The sequence below is a fragment of the Eubalaena glacialis genome, chromosome 11 (assembly GCF_028564815.1).
Source record: "Eubalaena glacialis isolate mEubGla1 chromosome 11, mEubGla1.1.hap2.+ XY, whole genome shotgun sequence".
Taxonomy (NCBI): Eukaryota; Metazoa; Chordata; class Mammalia; order Artiodactyla; family Balaenidae; genus Eubalaena; species Eubalaena glacialis.
Genome location: NC_083726.1, coordinates 109,737,750 through 109,750,339, shown reverse-complemented (window position 1 = coordinate 109,750,339; position 12,590 = coordinate 109,737,750). Strand labels below are relative to the sequence as shown.

At 40.4% G+C, this 12,590-nt stretch overlaps 1 protein-coding gene across 1 annotated transcript; it reads right to left on the bottom strand.

Moving 5' to 3' along the window:
* Positions 1 to 9,827: 9,827 nt before the first annotated feature.
* Positions 9,828 to 10,205, bottom strand: LOC133101761 (large ribosomal subunit protein eL31-like). Its single transcript, XM_061206687.1, has one exon. The coding sequence runs from the start codon at positions 10,203 to 10,205 to the stop codon at positions 9,828 to 9,830; it is 378 nt and encodes a 125-aa protein (XP_061062670.1).
* Between the last annotated feature and the right edge of the window lie 2,385 nt (positions 10,206 to 12,590).

Sequence of the window (12,590 nt, the reverse complement as noted above, 5' to 3'; positions counted from 1 at the left end):
AATCTCTAGGTACATCCATGTTGCTGCAAATGGCATTTTTCATTCTTTATTATTATTCTTTATTATGGCTGAGTAGTATTCCATTGTGTGTGTGTGTGTGTGTGTGTGTGTGTGTGTGTGTGTATACATCACATCTTCTTTATCCATTCCTCTGTTGATGGACATATGGACATTTAGGTTGCTGCCATGTCTTAGCTATTGTAAATGCTGCTGCAATGAACATTGGGGTGCATGTCTCTTTTCGAATTATGGTTTTCTTTGGATATATGCTCAGGAGTGGATTGTAGGATCATATGGTAGCCCTATTTTTAGTTTTTTGAGGAACCTCCATACTGTTTTCCATAGTGGCTGTACCAATTTACATTTCCACAAACAGTGTAGGAGGGTTCCTTTTTCTCCATGCCCTCTCCAGCATTTATTGTTTGTAGACTTTTTTTTTAATTAATTAATTTATTTGGTTGCACAGGGTCTTAGTTGCAGCAGGCGGGCTCCTTAGTTGTGGCATGTGAACTCTTAGTTGTGGCATGCATGTGGGATCTAGTTCCCGGGCCAGAGATCGAACCTGGGTCCCTTCAGTGGGAGTGCAGAGTCTTAACCACTGTGCCACCAGGGAAGTCCCTGTAGACTTTTTGATGATGGCCATTCTGACTGGTGTGAGGTGATACCGCATTGTAGTTTTGATTTGCATTTTTCTAATAATTAGCGATGTTGAGCATCTTTTCATGTGCATTTTGGCCATCTGTATGTCTTCTTTGGAGAAATGTCTATTTAAATCTTCTGCCCATTTTTTGATTAGGTTTTTTGTTCACTTGTTTTTCAGAGGAAGAATCTTACTTAATTTTTATTAGTCCTTTCAAACAACCCTCTAACAATTTAAAACTCTACCATTTATATAATGGCCCAGAACCCAGTCGAGAGGTAAGGCCATGGATTCAAATATTATTGACTTACTTTTGTGAACTTGGATAAGTTTATGCCATCTGTTTGTCTTCTCATGGATAAATTGTATAGTAATACCTGAACTGTGTGTGTCGGGGGGTTAGACCTATCAAACCCCCCTTTATTTTTTTAAAAAATTAAAAACATTTACAAAATTTTGAAAGGTTACTTTCCATTTATAGTTATGACAGAATATTCGCTATATTCCCCGTGTTGTACAATACATCCTTGAGCCTATCTGACACCCAGTATTTGTACCTCTCATTCCCCCAACCCTATATTGCCCCTCCCCCCATCCCCCCACTGGTGACCACTAGTTTGTTCTCTATATCTGTAAGTCTGTTTCTTTTTTGTTGTATTCACTAGTTTGTTGTATTTTTTAGATTCCACATATAAGTGACATCATACAGTGTTTGTCTTTCTCTGTCTGACTTTTAGTTCACTTAGCATAATGGCTTCATGAATCATCTCAAGAATTTTTCACACATCTTCAAAACTTGTTCTTCTCTTTCTTTCTTTATGTCACTTTCTAAGAGTTACAAGGACAGGCTAAAGGGTGAGGGGCATCAACTGTGCCACCATGGACAGCCCAACTGCTAACTGACCATGGAAGTTAGCATGGAAGTTACCAAGTTACCATGGAAGTCCTTCATCTCTGCCAGTGATTAGTGGCTTGAGGAATTCCTAAGATTGAATCTACAGTGGGGTATTCAAAGATGACAAGGCATTTCACACGTCCAGTGAATTACAAACTTCACTGGCTTTAGTTAGATTAGAAAAGGTAACTGTCCAGCAATCCTAGATGAAGAGCTAAAAGAGGTGAAGTCACCAGCCAAAAAGTGTAGCTTTCAAGGAATCTCGATCCCCAAAGCTAGATGTTATGCAGGCTGCTGAGCTGAGCTAACTTAAGAAGGTGGATATAGTTTATTCACTGTGAACCCCCTGGACCTAGCCTGACCCTAACACATAGTAGGAGTGTCACAGTGGCAAGTGGTAGAAAGTCTGCCTCATTTAATCCAAATCATTAAAAGTATATTGGTGCCCTAGTAACAATCAATGGGCTTTGTTATTAGTATTAGCATTATGAACTCAAGAATTTTATGTATTTGAAACAAATCTATACTAGGTCCTTTCTAAGATAATTAGAGATGGGCTTACACTCAACAAATGCCTTATTTTAAAAACTTAAAAAAAAAATTGTGGTAAAATATACATTAAACTTACCATTTCAACCAAAAAGAAAAAAAGAATTTTATATATTTGATATTTTTCAATCCATTGCAGTCATTAATACTTTTTCAATTTAAAATGCTATCGTATATTTTGTAATTATGTCTGTCCTACGTTGTTCTAATAAGCATTTTTAGTGAAATTTTAAAAAAAATCTTCTTAGTCTAACTCAGTTCTTTGGCTTCAACTCGGAGACATTTCCTCCAGCTGCGAATTTACTGGACAGATTCCAACAATTCAAGGTACCTTTCTGAGAGTTGGGGGGAAGATTTTCTGCTCAGAGTACATTTGGAAACAGGTTGGGGATGTCTCTCTGACAGGTAGGGTTCACTCTCCTAAGAAACCGCAGGATGGGGGGGGGGATAAATTGGGAGATTGGGATTGACAGATACACACTACTATATATAAAATAGATAACTAATAAGGACCTGCTGTACAGCACAGGGAACTCTACTCAATACTCTGTAATGACCTGTATGGAAAAAGAATCTAAAAAAGAGTGGAAAATTAAATTATAAATTTAATTTAATTTAATTTAAAAAAAGAAAAAGAAACGGCAGGATAGGAGACGGACACAGGAAACAGTGAGGCAGGGAAATGAACATGTGTGTGGAAGGACCCTCCGGCCTGTGAGCAACACACGTGCAGGACTTTGCTTGGAAGCAAAGCTTGGAAGCTTTGCGTTTTTCAATGCAGTATAACTGCTCATAAGAGAGAGGGGAGTAGTCCAAGCTCATTTCAGCCTTGGGGAGCCAGGGATCAAAAAGAGAAGTAAAAGGAAAAAGAGAGCTTTTATGTACATGATGCTGACACTAAAAAATGAAGGAAACTTCCAGGGAAAACCTATTGGTCGATACTGTCACTATTGCAAATTCCTAAATCTGGCAAGAGGATGGGACTGCATTAGAAGTCATTAGTGATTAATTCATTCATCAAGTCCTTACTAAAGGCCCATTATGTGCTTGGCAATCTTCTAGGTCTTTGGGATACATTAGTGAACAAGGAGGACAGGGACCAGAACTGGTAGAGCTTACACTGTAGTGAGAAAAGAGAGATATTTGCAAGACTGGTGAACTTTCTCCAGAAAACGAGAAGCATAGGAATCACAGTTAACCTTTAGAATTCGTAAGAATTTTCTAAATACTTTTTAAATTCATAGGCAGGATTTTTTTTCCTGGAAAACTGGCACCATTTTGAATGTAAAACCATGAAAACATTTTCCCCTCTTTTCTGTTTTTCCTGCCTGTTTCTTCCAGCTATCACCAAGTCATCACCGTGTTCTCTGTGTGTGAACAACATATAGAGAGGCGTGTTTTGTTTTAAGACTTGAGCCTTGGAAAGATTTTTGTTTGGGAAGTGTTATTTTCAAGAAACTGGTGTTTTGATTTAAGCTGCAACAGTGCTCAAGTACTTCTGAAATTGTTTTTTTCTTTTCTTTTTCTCTCCCTCCCTCCCTCCCTCCCTCCCTCCCTCCCTTCCTTCCTTCCTTCTGTAGTTCTTAGGGTTGGGTTGGAGTTGTGATAGTCCGTGGGAGTATTAAGAAAATATTAAGAAAAGAAAGTATTAAGAAAATTTCTTTTGTACAACTACTTTGAGGCAACATGCAAGAATACTGGGTTATTGCCATAAGTATTTAAGCAAGTTCAGAATTCTCTTATCTTAAAAGAGCAATTCTCTCTTAAGCATACTTCTCATTCTAAACACTGCACTACTCATAACATTCAAAGTTCCTAAAAGAGTTGTTTATACTTGGTCTCCCTTTTTCATCTTTTGTTACATGTTCTCAATCGATATTTGTTTAATAAATATAGGCCAAGGATAAAATATAAAGGTAAAAATAGTTTAAAAATCACTAGGGGAACTTTCTTGGTGGTCCAGTGGTTAAGACTTCAAGCTCCCAATGCAGGGGGCCCGGGTTCGATCCCTGGTCAGGGAACTAGATCCCGCATGCCGCAACTAAGACCCGGCGCAGCCAAATAAACTAATTAATTAATTAATTAATTAATTACTTAATTAAAAATCACTAGGAAGAGACTTACCTGGTGGTCCAGTGGTTAAGACTCTTGAGCTTCCAATACAGGGAGGGTGGGTTTGATCCCTGGTTGGGGAACTAGGATCTCACATGCCGAGTGGCATGGCCAAAAAAAAATCACTAGGAAGAAAAATATAAATTTGATTAGAATATCAAGACCGGGTTGAGAAACATACAAATATTAGAATCAGGTGATATGATTCAGTTTAGATAGATGAGTTAGGGATTTGGGTTAAAAGCCAAGAAACTCCTGATCTGAATGAGATCGGTTAGAGGGTAATACTCAGGATTTACTGAGCATAGGAAGTAGAAGCTGCTAAAAAATTAGTTAAAAATAAAGGAGAGACTTCCCTGGTGGCACAGTGGTTAAGACTCTGCGCTTCCACTGCAAGGGGCATGGGGTTCGATCCCTGGTGGGGGGAGCTAAGATCCCGCATGCCGCCAAAAAAAAAAGAGGAGAGGGAGAGGGGAAAAGAACTGTAGATCTTGATTGCTTTTAAAAATGACTAGGGGTCACCTAGTATTAGAGTGCGCAGTGAACCTGCACTTGTGCTCTCTCTTACGTCCACCAATCCTGCCCTTTCGTCAATATCTGTTCCTATTTGCGAGGATTCTCACCGGAGTACACCCAGTCTGGCTGTCAGTGGAGCGGGCCGCACTTGGGGGCTCCCCAGAAGGGCCTGGGACCGTGTTAAACCTGCCAGGAATCAGGCCTGAAGTCCTTTGCTTCATATTGATCAGGGGTTCTCAAATTGTTGCAAACTCCAAAGTGCTTTTGTTTCTGTGGGTTATATCTATTGCTATTTATTGTAATAGTAATTAAGGCAGAAATTTATAAAACTCATTTAAAAATAATAAACAGGTTAACATAAATAGTACTTAAAAAAAAAATGACTAGGGGCTTCCCTGGTGGCGCAGTGGTTAAGAATATGCCTGCCAATGCAGGGGACACGGGTTCGAGCCCTGGTCCAGGAAGATCCCACATGCCGCGGAGCAACTAAGCCTGCGAGCCACAACTACTGAGCCCACGTGCCACAACTACTGAAGCCCGAGTGCCTAGAGCCCATGCTCCGCAACAAGAGAAGCCACCGCAATGAGAAGCCCGCATACTGCAACAAAGAGTAGCCCCCGCTCGCCACAACTAGAGAAAGCCTGCGCACAGCAACAAAGACCCAATGCAGCCAAAAATAAAAAATTAATTAATTAATGTTTTTAAAAAAAGGTCATGTTTTTATTAACTGACATGAATTCAATTTAAGATACAAAGCTTTGGAGCTATCTTCCCAGAAATACCATTAACAGAAATAATGAGTGTATCTGAGAAGCAAACTGTAAGCAAATAGATATGTGGCTATTGATCAGTTCTAAGCAGCCCCCTGCCTGGGTGCTTGTTTTAGCAGAGAGGCACTAACGGTGTCAGGAGAGTTCTGTACACAGAGGTGCAGGATCATCTTTTTTCTCAAGCAATTATCTATGAATCTCAGCATTCAGTACAAAATGCAGAACCGCCATTTGCTCATTTCTCAGTTGGAGAACCAAAAATTTTCTTTCTCCAGTCCAACTGTTAAAAAAACTCTCTGATAAAAAAACAAACAAACAAACAAACAAAAAACTCTCTGATATACCTATTTATCCGATCAATTGATAGATTGATCTATTGATAAAAAAAAAAAAAATCCGGTACAGTTCTGCATCATAAAACGGCCCTTGCATGACATGTCCACACTCCTTTGGAAGGCCAGAACCTCCTGTTTTGCGCTTAATCTCATCCTCCCTAACTGCTCAAGGTCATTACTCTGGGAATTCTCATTGCTCTCGGTTGCATCATCACTATTTTCCTCAGAACTTGATCTTTCCCGTCAGCATACAAACAAGCTATTAACGCAGAATTCTTGAGCCCTCTGGGGATATCTGATAGTAGGCATTAGAATTCCTTACGCTGTTAATTTTTTTCCCAGTTGGCTCTAGAAAATGAGAGAATTGAAATTCTTGACGTAATTGTGTTCATATGAGACAATCTCAAAATTGGGTCCCACCCCATGCCTAGTGAATCAGCGTCTGCATTTTAACAAGATCCCTGGGTGATTCATAAAAGTTTGAAAAGCGCTAGACTAGATCAGTGGTTCTCAACATCAGAATCACTTGAGTAGCTTTAAGAAATCCTGATGTCCAGAGACAGAGTAAATCAGAATTTGGGGGGGGGGGTGTGTAGATCCCAGGGGTCTGTGTTTTTTAAAGCTTCTTCTGATGAAGGAGTGTGTAGCTCCTTCTGAATGCGTAGCCAAATTTGAGAACCATTGGACTAGACAGACTTTCTTTTCCTGTGTCACTGACTGACTATTGGTGCAATCTCTCTAGAGAAAGAAGATTGAAGTCATGCTGACCCCAGGAAAAGATAGAGACACTTGCTGGTATCTTACATGGTATCAGCATTGGCTAGACAAGATCTGTCCTGACTTCTGGGACTTCCCTGGTGGTCCAGTGGTTAAGACTTCATGCTCCCGATGCAGGGGGCCTGGTTTCGATTCCTGGTCAGGGAACTAGATCCTGCATGCCGCAACTAAAGATCCTGCACGTGGCAATGAAGATCCCGCGTGCCACAACTAAGACCCAGTGCAGCAAAATAAATAAATCATATTAAAAAACCAAAAAAGATCTGTCCTGAATTTCAAGACATATTTCTTAAGATTGGCCCAGAGGAGGGCCAATGAGACTTCAAGAATGAGAAGCTGAAGAACCAAACCAAACTAACTGCTATATGCAGTCATAAAACCTAAGTATACAGCAACAATAAGGAAGAAATATTCAGGGATACAAATGACCAGATGAGGAAGAAAAAAAAAGACCTTGGGGTAGATGGTGGCTAGGGAGTTGGCAGAGGGAAATGAGTACCTACCTATCTCCTAGGGTCGTTTTTAATGGTTAGTAGTTGACAGTTCTGCCCACGTCTATTTCAGTTGACCAAGAAATGAAGTGCTTCGTGGGAGCTGCAGGAGTCCAGTGGTTTTTCAACAATCATTCTAGTTACTGCTTCTATCTCATCTGAAATATTTGGTTTTAGTGAGTCAGGAAAAAATGGAAATCAGACCACTTCTCCTCAGTCTTGAAGAAGATTGTTAGCTCCATCCATTTCTTGGAGCTTGATCTTGTTCAGAATCCCTGGTCCAGCAGCTCCACCATCCAGTCCAGTGTCCCATCTAAAACCGGGCATTACATTTGTCTGTAACATCCTTTAAGTCTCTTCTCATCTAGAACAGTGTTTTTTCATGACACTGACATGCTGAAGAGACTGGATACTCTTTACTGTCTCATATTTTGGATTTTTTCTGGTCATTTCCTCCCGATATCATATAGCTTATTCTTATATTCCCTATATTTTCTATAAACTGGAAGTTAAATAAGCTTGGTAACAATATAAAATATTGTTGTTGTATATAAAATATTGTTGTTATATTGACAACAATATAAAATCATGGATGCCTGTGTTATATAGCTTCATATCAGGACAAGTGGAATTTCTAGTCATCCCACAATAAATATGGCTAAGGTTGACCCCTGGGTTGGTGGGATTACAGACTGATCTGGAGGGATGGATTTTTAAAAATATTTATTTATTTATTTATTTGGCTGTGCCAGGTCCTAGTTGTGGCAGGATCTTTGTTGCCACATGTGGGATCTAGTTCCCTGACCAGGGATCAAACCCAGGCCCCCTGCATTGGGAACATGGAGTCTTAACCAGTGGACCACCAGGAAAGTCCCAGGGATGGATTTTTATGTAGTAGAAATGACTGAAAAAGGAAGGCCAGGATGCTAAACTATCTGCAGGAGTGATTGTAATTATAGGCCATGGTTAAGGAGAGGAATGCAGCAAGATGGCACTAAAGGAGAGAGAGAATGTTGAGGGATTAGAGGATAAGAGGTTGTGCAAAGGTATGGAAAATTGTTGCTAACACAAGGGTCTTGCCCTTTTTAAAGCAGCCTGGATAATGGGGATAAGACACCTGTTGCTAATATTCACCAATATCTGTGTTTTCTTCTTTGGGGGTACATCGCTGCACTACATTTCCTAGCCTTCCCTGAAGTTAAAGATGATCATGTGATTGATTCTGGCCAATGAAATGTGAATGGAAGTGATGGACACCACTTCCATTTTGGGCTCTAAAAACCTTCCCATGCATGATCCTTTCTCTCTTTCTGCATCAATCCACTGAATGGAGAAGACTCTTACAACCTAGAAAATGGCAGCACACATGCTAGAAGAAGCCTAGGTCTTGGTCACGTGGAAAGCCACCTGTCCAAGAGTGCTCATGTTGGGCTGTGATAGCGGCAAGGACTACTGAAGTCTTTGAGGAATTTACTGTGAAGAGGAGCAAGGACACAGGGCAGTAGCTGATGCTGAAAGAGTTTTAAGAGAAGGCTTATTTAGAATGGAAGAAATGAGAACAATTTTGATGCTCATAGATATAATCCACAGAGAGGAAAAAACTGATAAAGAAGGAGATAGGGGAGGATTGCTAGAGCAACGTACTTGACTAAGCAGGAGGCGATGGGATCCAATGCACAAATGCTGAGTTTAGCATTAGGAGCACAGAGAGGTTGTCTGTTGTAACAGGAGAAAAGGCAGAGTACAAGTACAGTACAAGTGCTGATGTTAGGTTGTAAGAGTCTTCTCCATTCAATAGATAGATGTGAGGGACTTCCCTGGAGGTCCAATGATTAAGACTTCGTGCTCCTAACGCAGGGGAATTAAGAGCCCACATGCCACATGGCACAACCAAAAAAAAAAAAAAAAATTAAAAGAGAGAAGTAAATCAACTTGATTTACTTCTTAAAAGCATTTATATATAACTTTTAAAAAATAGAAATACAAATGTTACGGATACCCTGCCCAATTAGTTCTGGAAAGTCTAACTCATTTCTACAAGTTCAGAAGGTAATTCCACAGTATAAAAATACTTTACCTTGTTAAAACATTCACTTTATAACACTCCTATTACAAAGTATGCTGAAACGAAAATACTTGAAATGAGTCCTTTTTGCACACGTTTAAGATAGTTTTATGGAAGGAGCATAATTTCCTCAAATGACAGGCATGTTTTACAATTTGATAGGTATAGCTGTCTTCCAAAATAGTTTTGTTTGAAGAGTAACTAACACTCGCTGTGTGAACCACAGTTGCCCAGGTATTTGGCTTTGATGGGATTGGGTTGGGGTTATGTTAGGTGTCAAGGTTGATGCTGAAGTAGACCTTGCTACAGAGTTAATTGTGGGTGTTGGTGGGTATTGAGCATGGGTGGATCAAGATAACTTTCCCATATTTTTTTTCCTGGAAAAATGTCTATCTTAGAATTAACAAAACACACAAGTAAGAGCATTAACATTATACTCCCAATGTTCCAACTACCTAAACATTCTCAAGCCAGGATGCTCAAAACTGCCTTAGAACACCTGTCCAAATATTCAGAAACTCCAGGGACTGGGGAGAAGGGGCCTGGGCACAGTATTTGGGAAACACTCTACAAATGATCCTGTAATTGGAGACTGCTTTAACATACACAAACCTTTACGCTGCAACTAGAGAAAGAAAATCAAGATGAGAAGGTGGTTCTATAACTTTATTCGACAATCAGCCGTTAGTTCTCATCCACATTAACTGTAGATTTTTGAAACTGGTGACAGGTACACAGGTAACCAATGTGTAGAGCTTGTTTGGTGAATCTTCATCTTCATTATGTTTTCTGGACAACTGCACACAGATACAGTATGGGACATTCCTTATTCCTTTGGCCCAGACAGCTTTGTTGAGTCTGGTGTCAATGTGTACATCTGGAGTTCCCATAACCTTCATGGCAAATTTCCGTATTTCTTTGAGTGCCCGAGGGGCGTGCTTCTTGAAACTCACTCCATGGATGTGTTTGTGAATGTTGATAGTGTATTCTCTGGTCACTGCCTCATTGATTTCAGACTGGCCCTTCTTCTCCCTGCCCTTCTTTGTGGGAGGCATTCTGCCGGGCTCAGGTTGGAAAGCTTTCCCATATTAAGGTTTGGAATGTAGCTGCTTTCAAGTTCCTTTCTGATGTTTCTCTATTTTTGTCCTGTGATATTTCTGTTTGCACTAGACATTCAGCTGCTTTCCCATTGGTGTCTGAAAGGGTTTATTCCTCTGTAACTAGTCAATCCTAAATACCACCAGCAAAGCTTTCAGCTCAAGCCTAATAGTTTTTTGTTTGTTTGTTTGTTTTTAAATTTTATGTATTTTATTTATTTATTTTTGGCTGTGTTGGGTCTTTTTTGCTGCGCGTGGGCTTTCTCTAGTTGCGGTGACCGGGGGCTACTCTTCGTTGTGGTGCGCAGGCTTCTCATTTCGGTGGCTTCTCTTGTTCCCGAGCACAGGCTCTAGGCTCGCGGGCTTCAGTAATTGCAGCACGCGGGCTCAGTAGTTGTGGCTCGCGGGCTCTAGAGCACAGGCTCAGTAGTTGTGGCGCACGGGCTTAGTTGCTCCGCGGCATGTGGGATCTTCCCGGACCAGGGCTTGAACCCGTGTCCGCTGCATTGGCAGGTGGATTCTTAACCACTGCACCACCAGGGAAGTCCCAAGCCTAATAGTTATTTACTTCATCATCAAATTCATCATCAAGGAAGATCAATAGGGGTATTTCCAACATATCCAAAAATTCTCATACTTTTCCTGAGTAAAATATTATTGCCTCTCAGTTAATGATCTTCAAGACTCAACCATACACACTTTTCCCCTTTTCCACTTCTGGGAAATATTCATAATCTATCAAGACAGAGCTAGTCTCAACATAATGCTAAAAGCTTTTGCATAATAATGAAAGATTGTTGAGGACAAAGATCTCAGAATACTTATCATCCCACATAGAAGCAGTTGGTTCCGGGTAATGAACACATACTTAATAATTTGAGTATAACACTCCTGGACCATGTTTCAAGCCTCTCCCATGTTGTTGTCCATTTCCCCGCCCATCAGTAGCTTTCCCCAAGGGGTTCTAATCATCATCCTGTTCAACTACCTCCATTCTTGACATGTCTCTTTAAGGATGGGAATCAAAATTCGAAATGCGCTATACAAGGGAAAAATCTGTGTATGCTCGGAGTAAATGCAATCTAGTGAGTACACTGGCAGAAGTAATAACTGTTTTGTTCATGGAATGATTCATTGATATTACCTGTATGTGTCTTTTTCTCTTTAATCATATGCAGGTTTTTATAGTCTCTGCCCAGGAGCAACAGGTGGTGGTTGGGGAGGGGAGGGAGGGGTGGGAGGGCCACAGAAATCTGTCAAAGGAACATCAAGAGCTCCAAATCCGGGCCTTCCCTGGAGCTCCAGTGGTTAGGACTCCGCATTTCCACTGCAGGGGGCATGGGTTCAATCCCTGGTCGGGGAACTAAGATCCCACATGCCGTGCATGGCACAGCCAAAAAAAAAAAAAAAAAATGTATATCTTAAAAAAAAAAAAATGTGGGTTGTGCATAGGGACTTACTTCCAAGGGTGCAGTAAAAATGAGGAAAAGAGTAATTTTATAGTGGAGAAACCTGACCATCACTTCCTCAGCCAGGTGATCAAGGTCACCATTAACAGCAATGAGCAGGTGGATGATATGTACCCTTCATGTGATGGGATGAAAATGTCATGTTACCTCTGGTTTTCCTTTCCAAAATCTACAGCCCAGTTTATCATGAGAAAAACATCAAACAGATTCCAACAGAGGGACATTCTATGGAATACATGCCCAATGTTTCTCCATCAAGGTCATCAGAAACAAGGAAAGTCTGATCAACTGTCATCATCTGGAGAAGTCTAAGAGGACTAGACGTAACCTGGTTAAATCCTGGAACAGAAAAAGAACATTAGGCAAAACTGAAGAAATTTGAATAAAATTTGGCCTTAGTTAGTAAAAATGTATCACTATTGGTTCATTCATTGTGGCAAATGTACCACACTAATATATGATCTTAATAACAAGGGAAACTGCATGTATAGTATATACAGGGGATCGTCTGTGCTATCTTCTCAATTTTTCTGTAAATCTAAAACCATTCTAAAAAATTAAGTTTATTTTTAAAAATTGCAGAATGAGGTGCTGGATGGTCTTACCTTTTTCCAGAGAAAAACTTACTTTTGCTTCTGTCAGTCCTTATGAAGTAAGAGTCTATTTTCAGTTCTCTTTTATTCCTAGGGTGCTGTTTGTTGGGTCCTAAACTCCAGTTTTTCCCTCTTGCCCTGTGAGACTTCTGAAGACTCTGTTCAGTTTATCAGTCTCCTGGTTGCCACTTTCTGTGCAGATATCCAGACTCTCAGGCACTGTTTCAGAGTCAGCAAATGCCATGTTCAGACTTCCCTTGTCTCTGAGGTCTCGGTCCCTT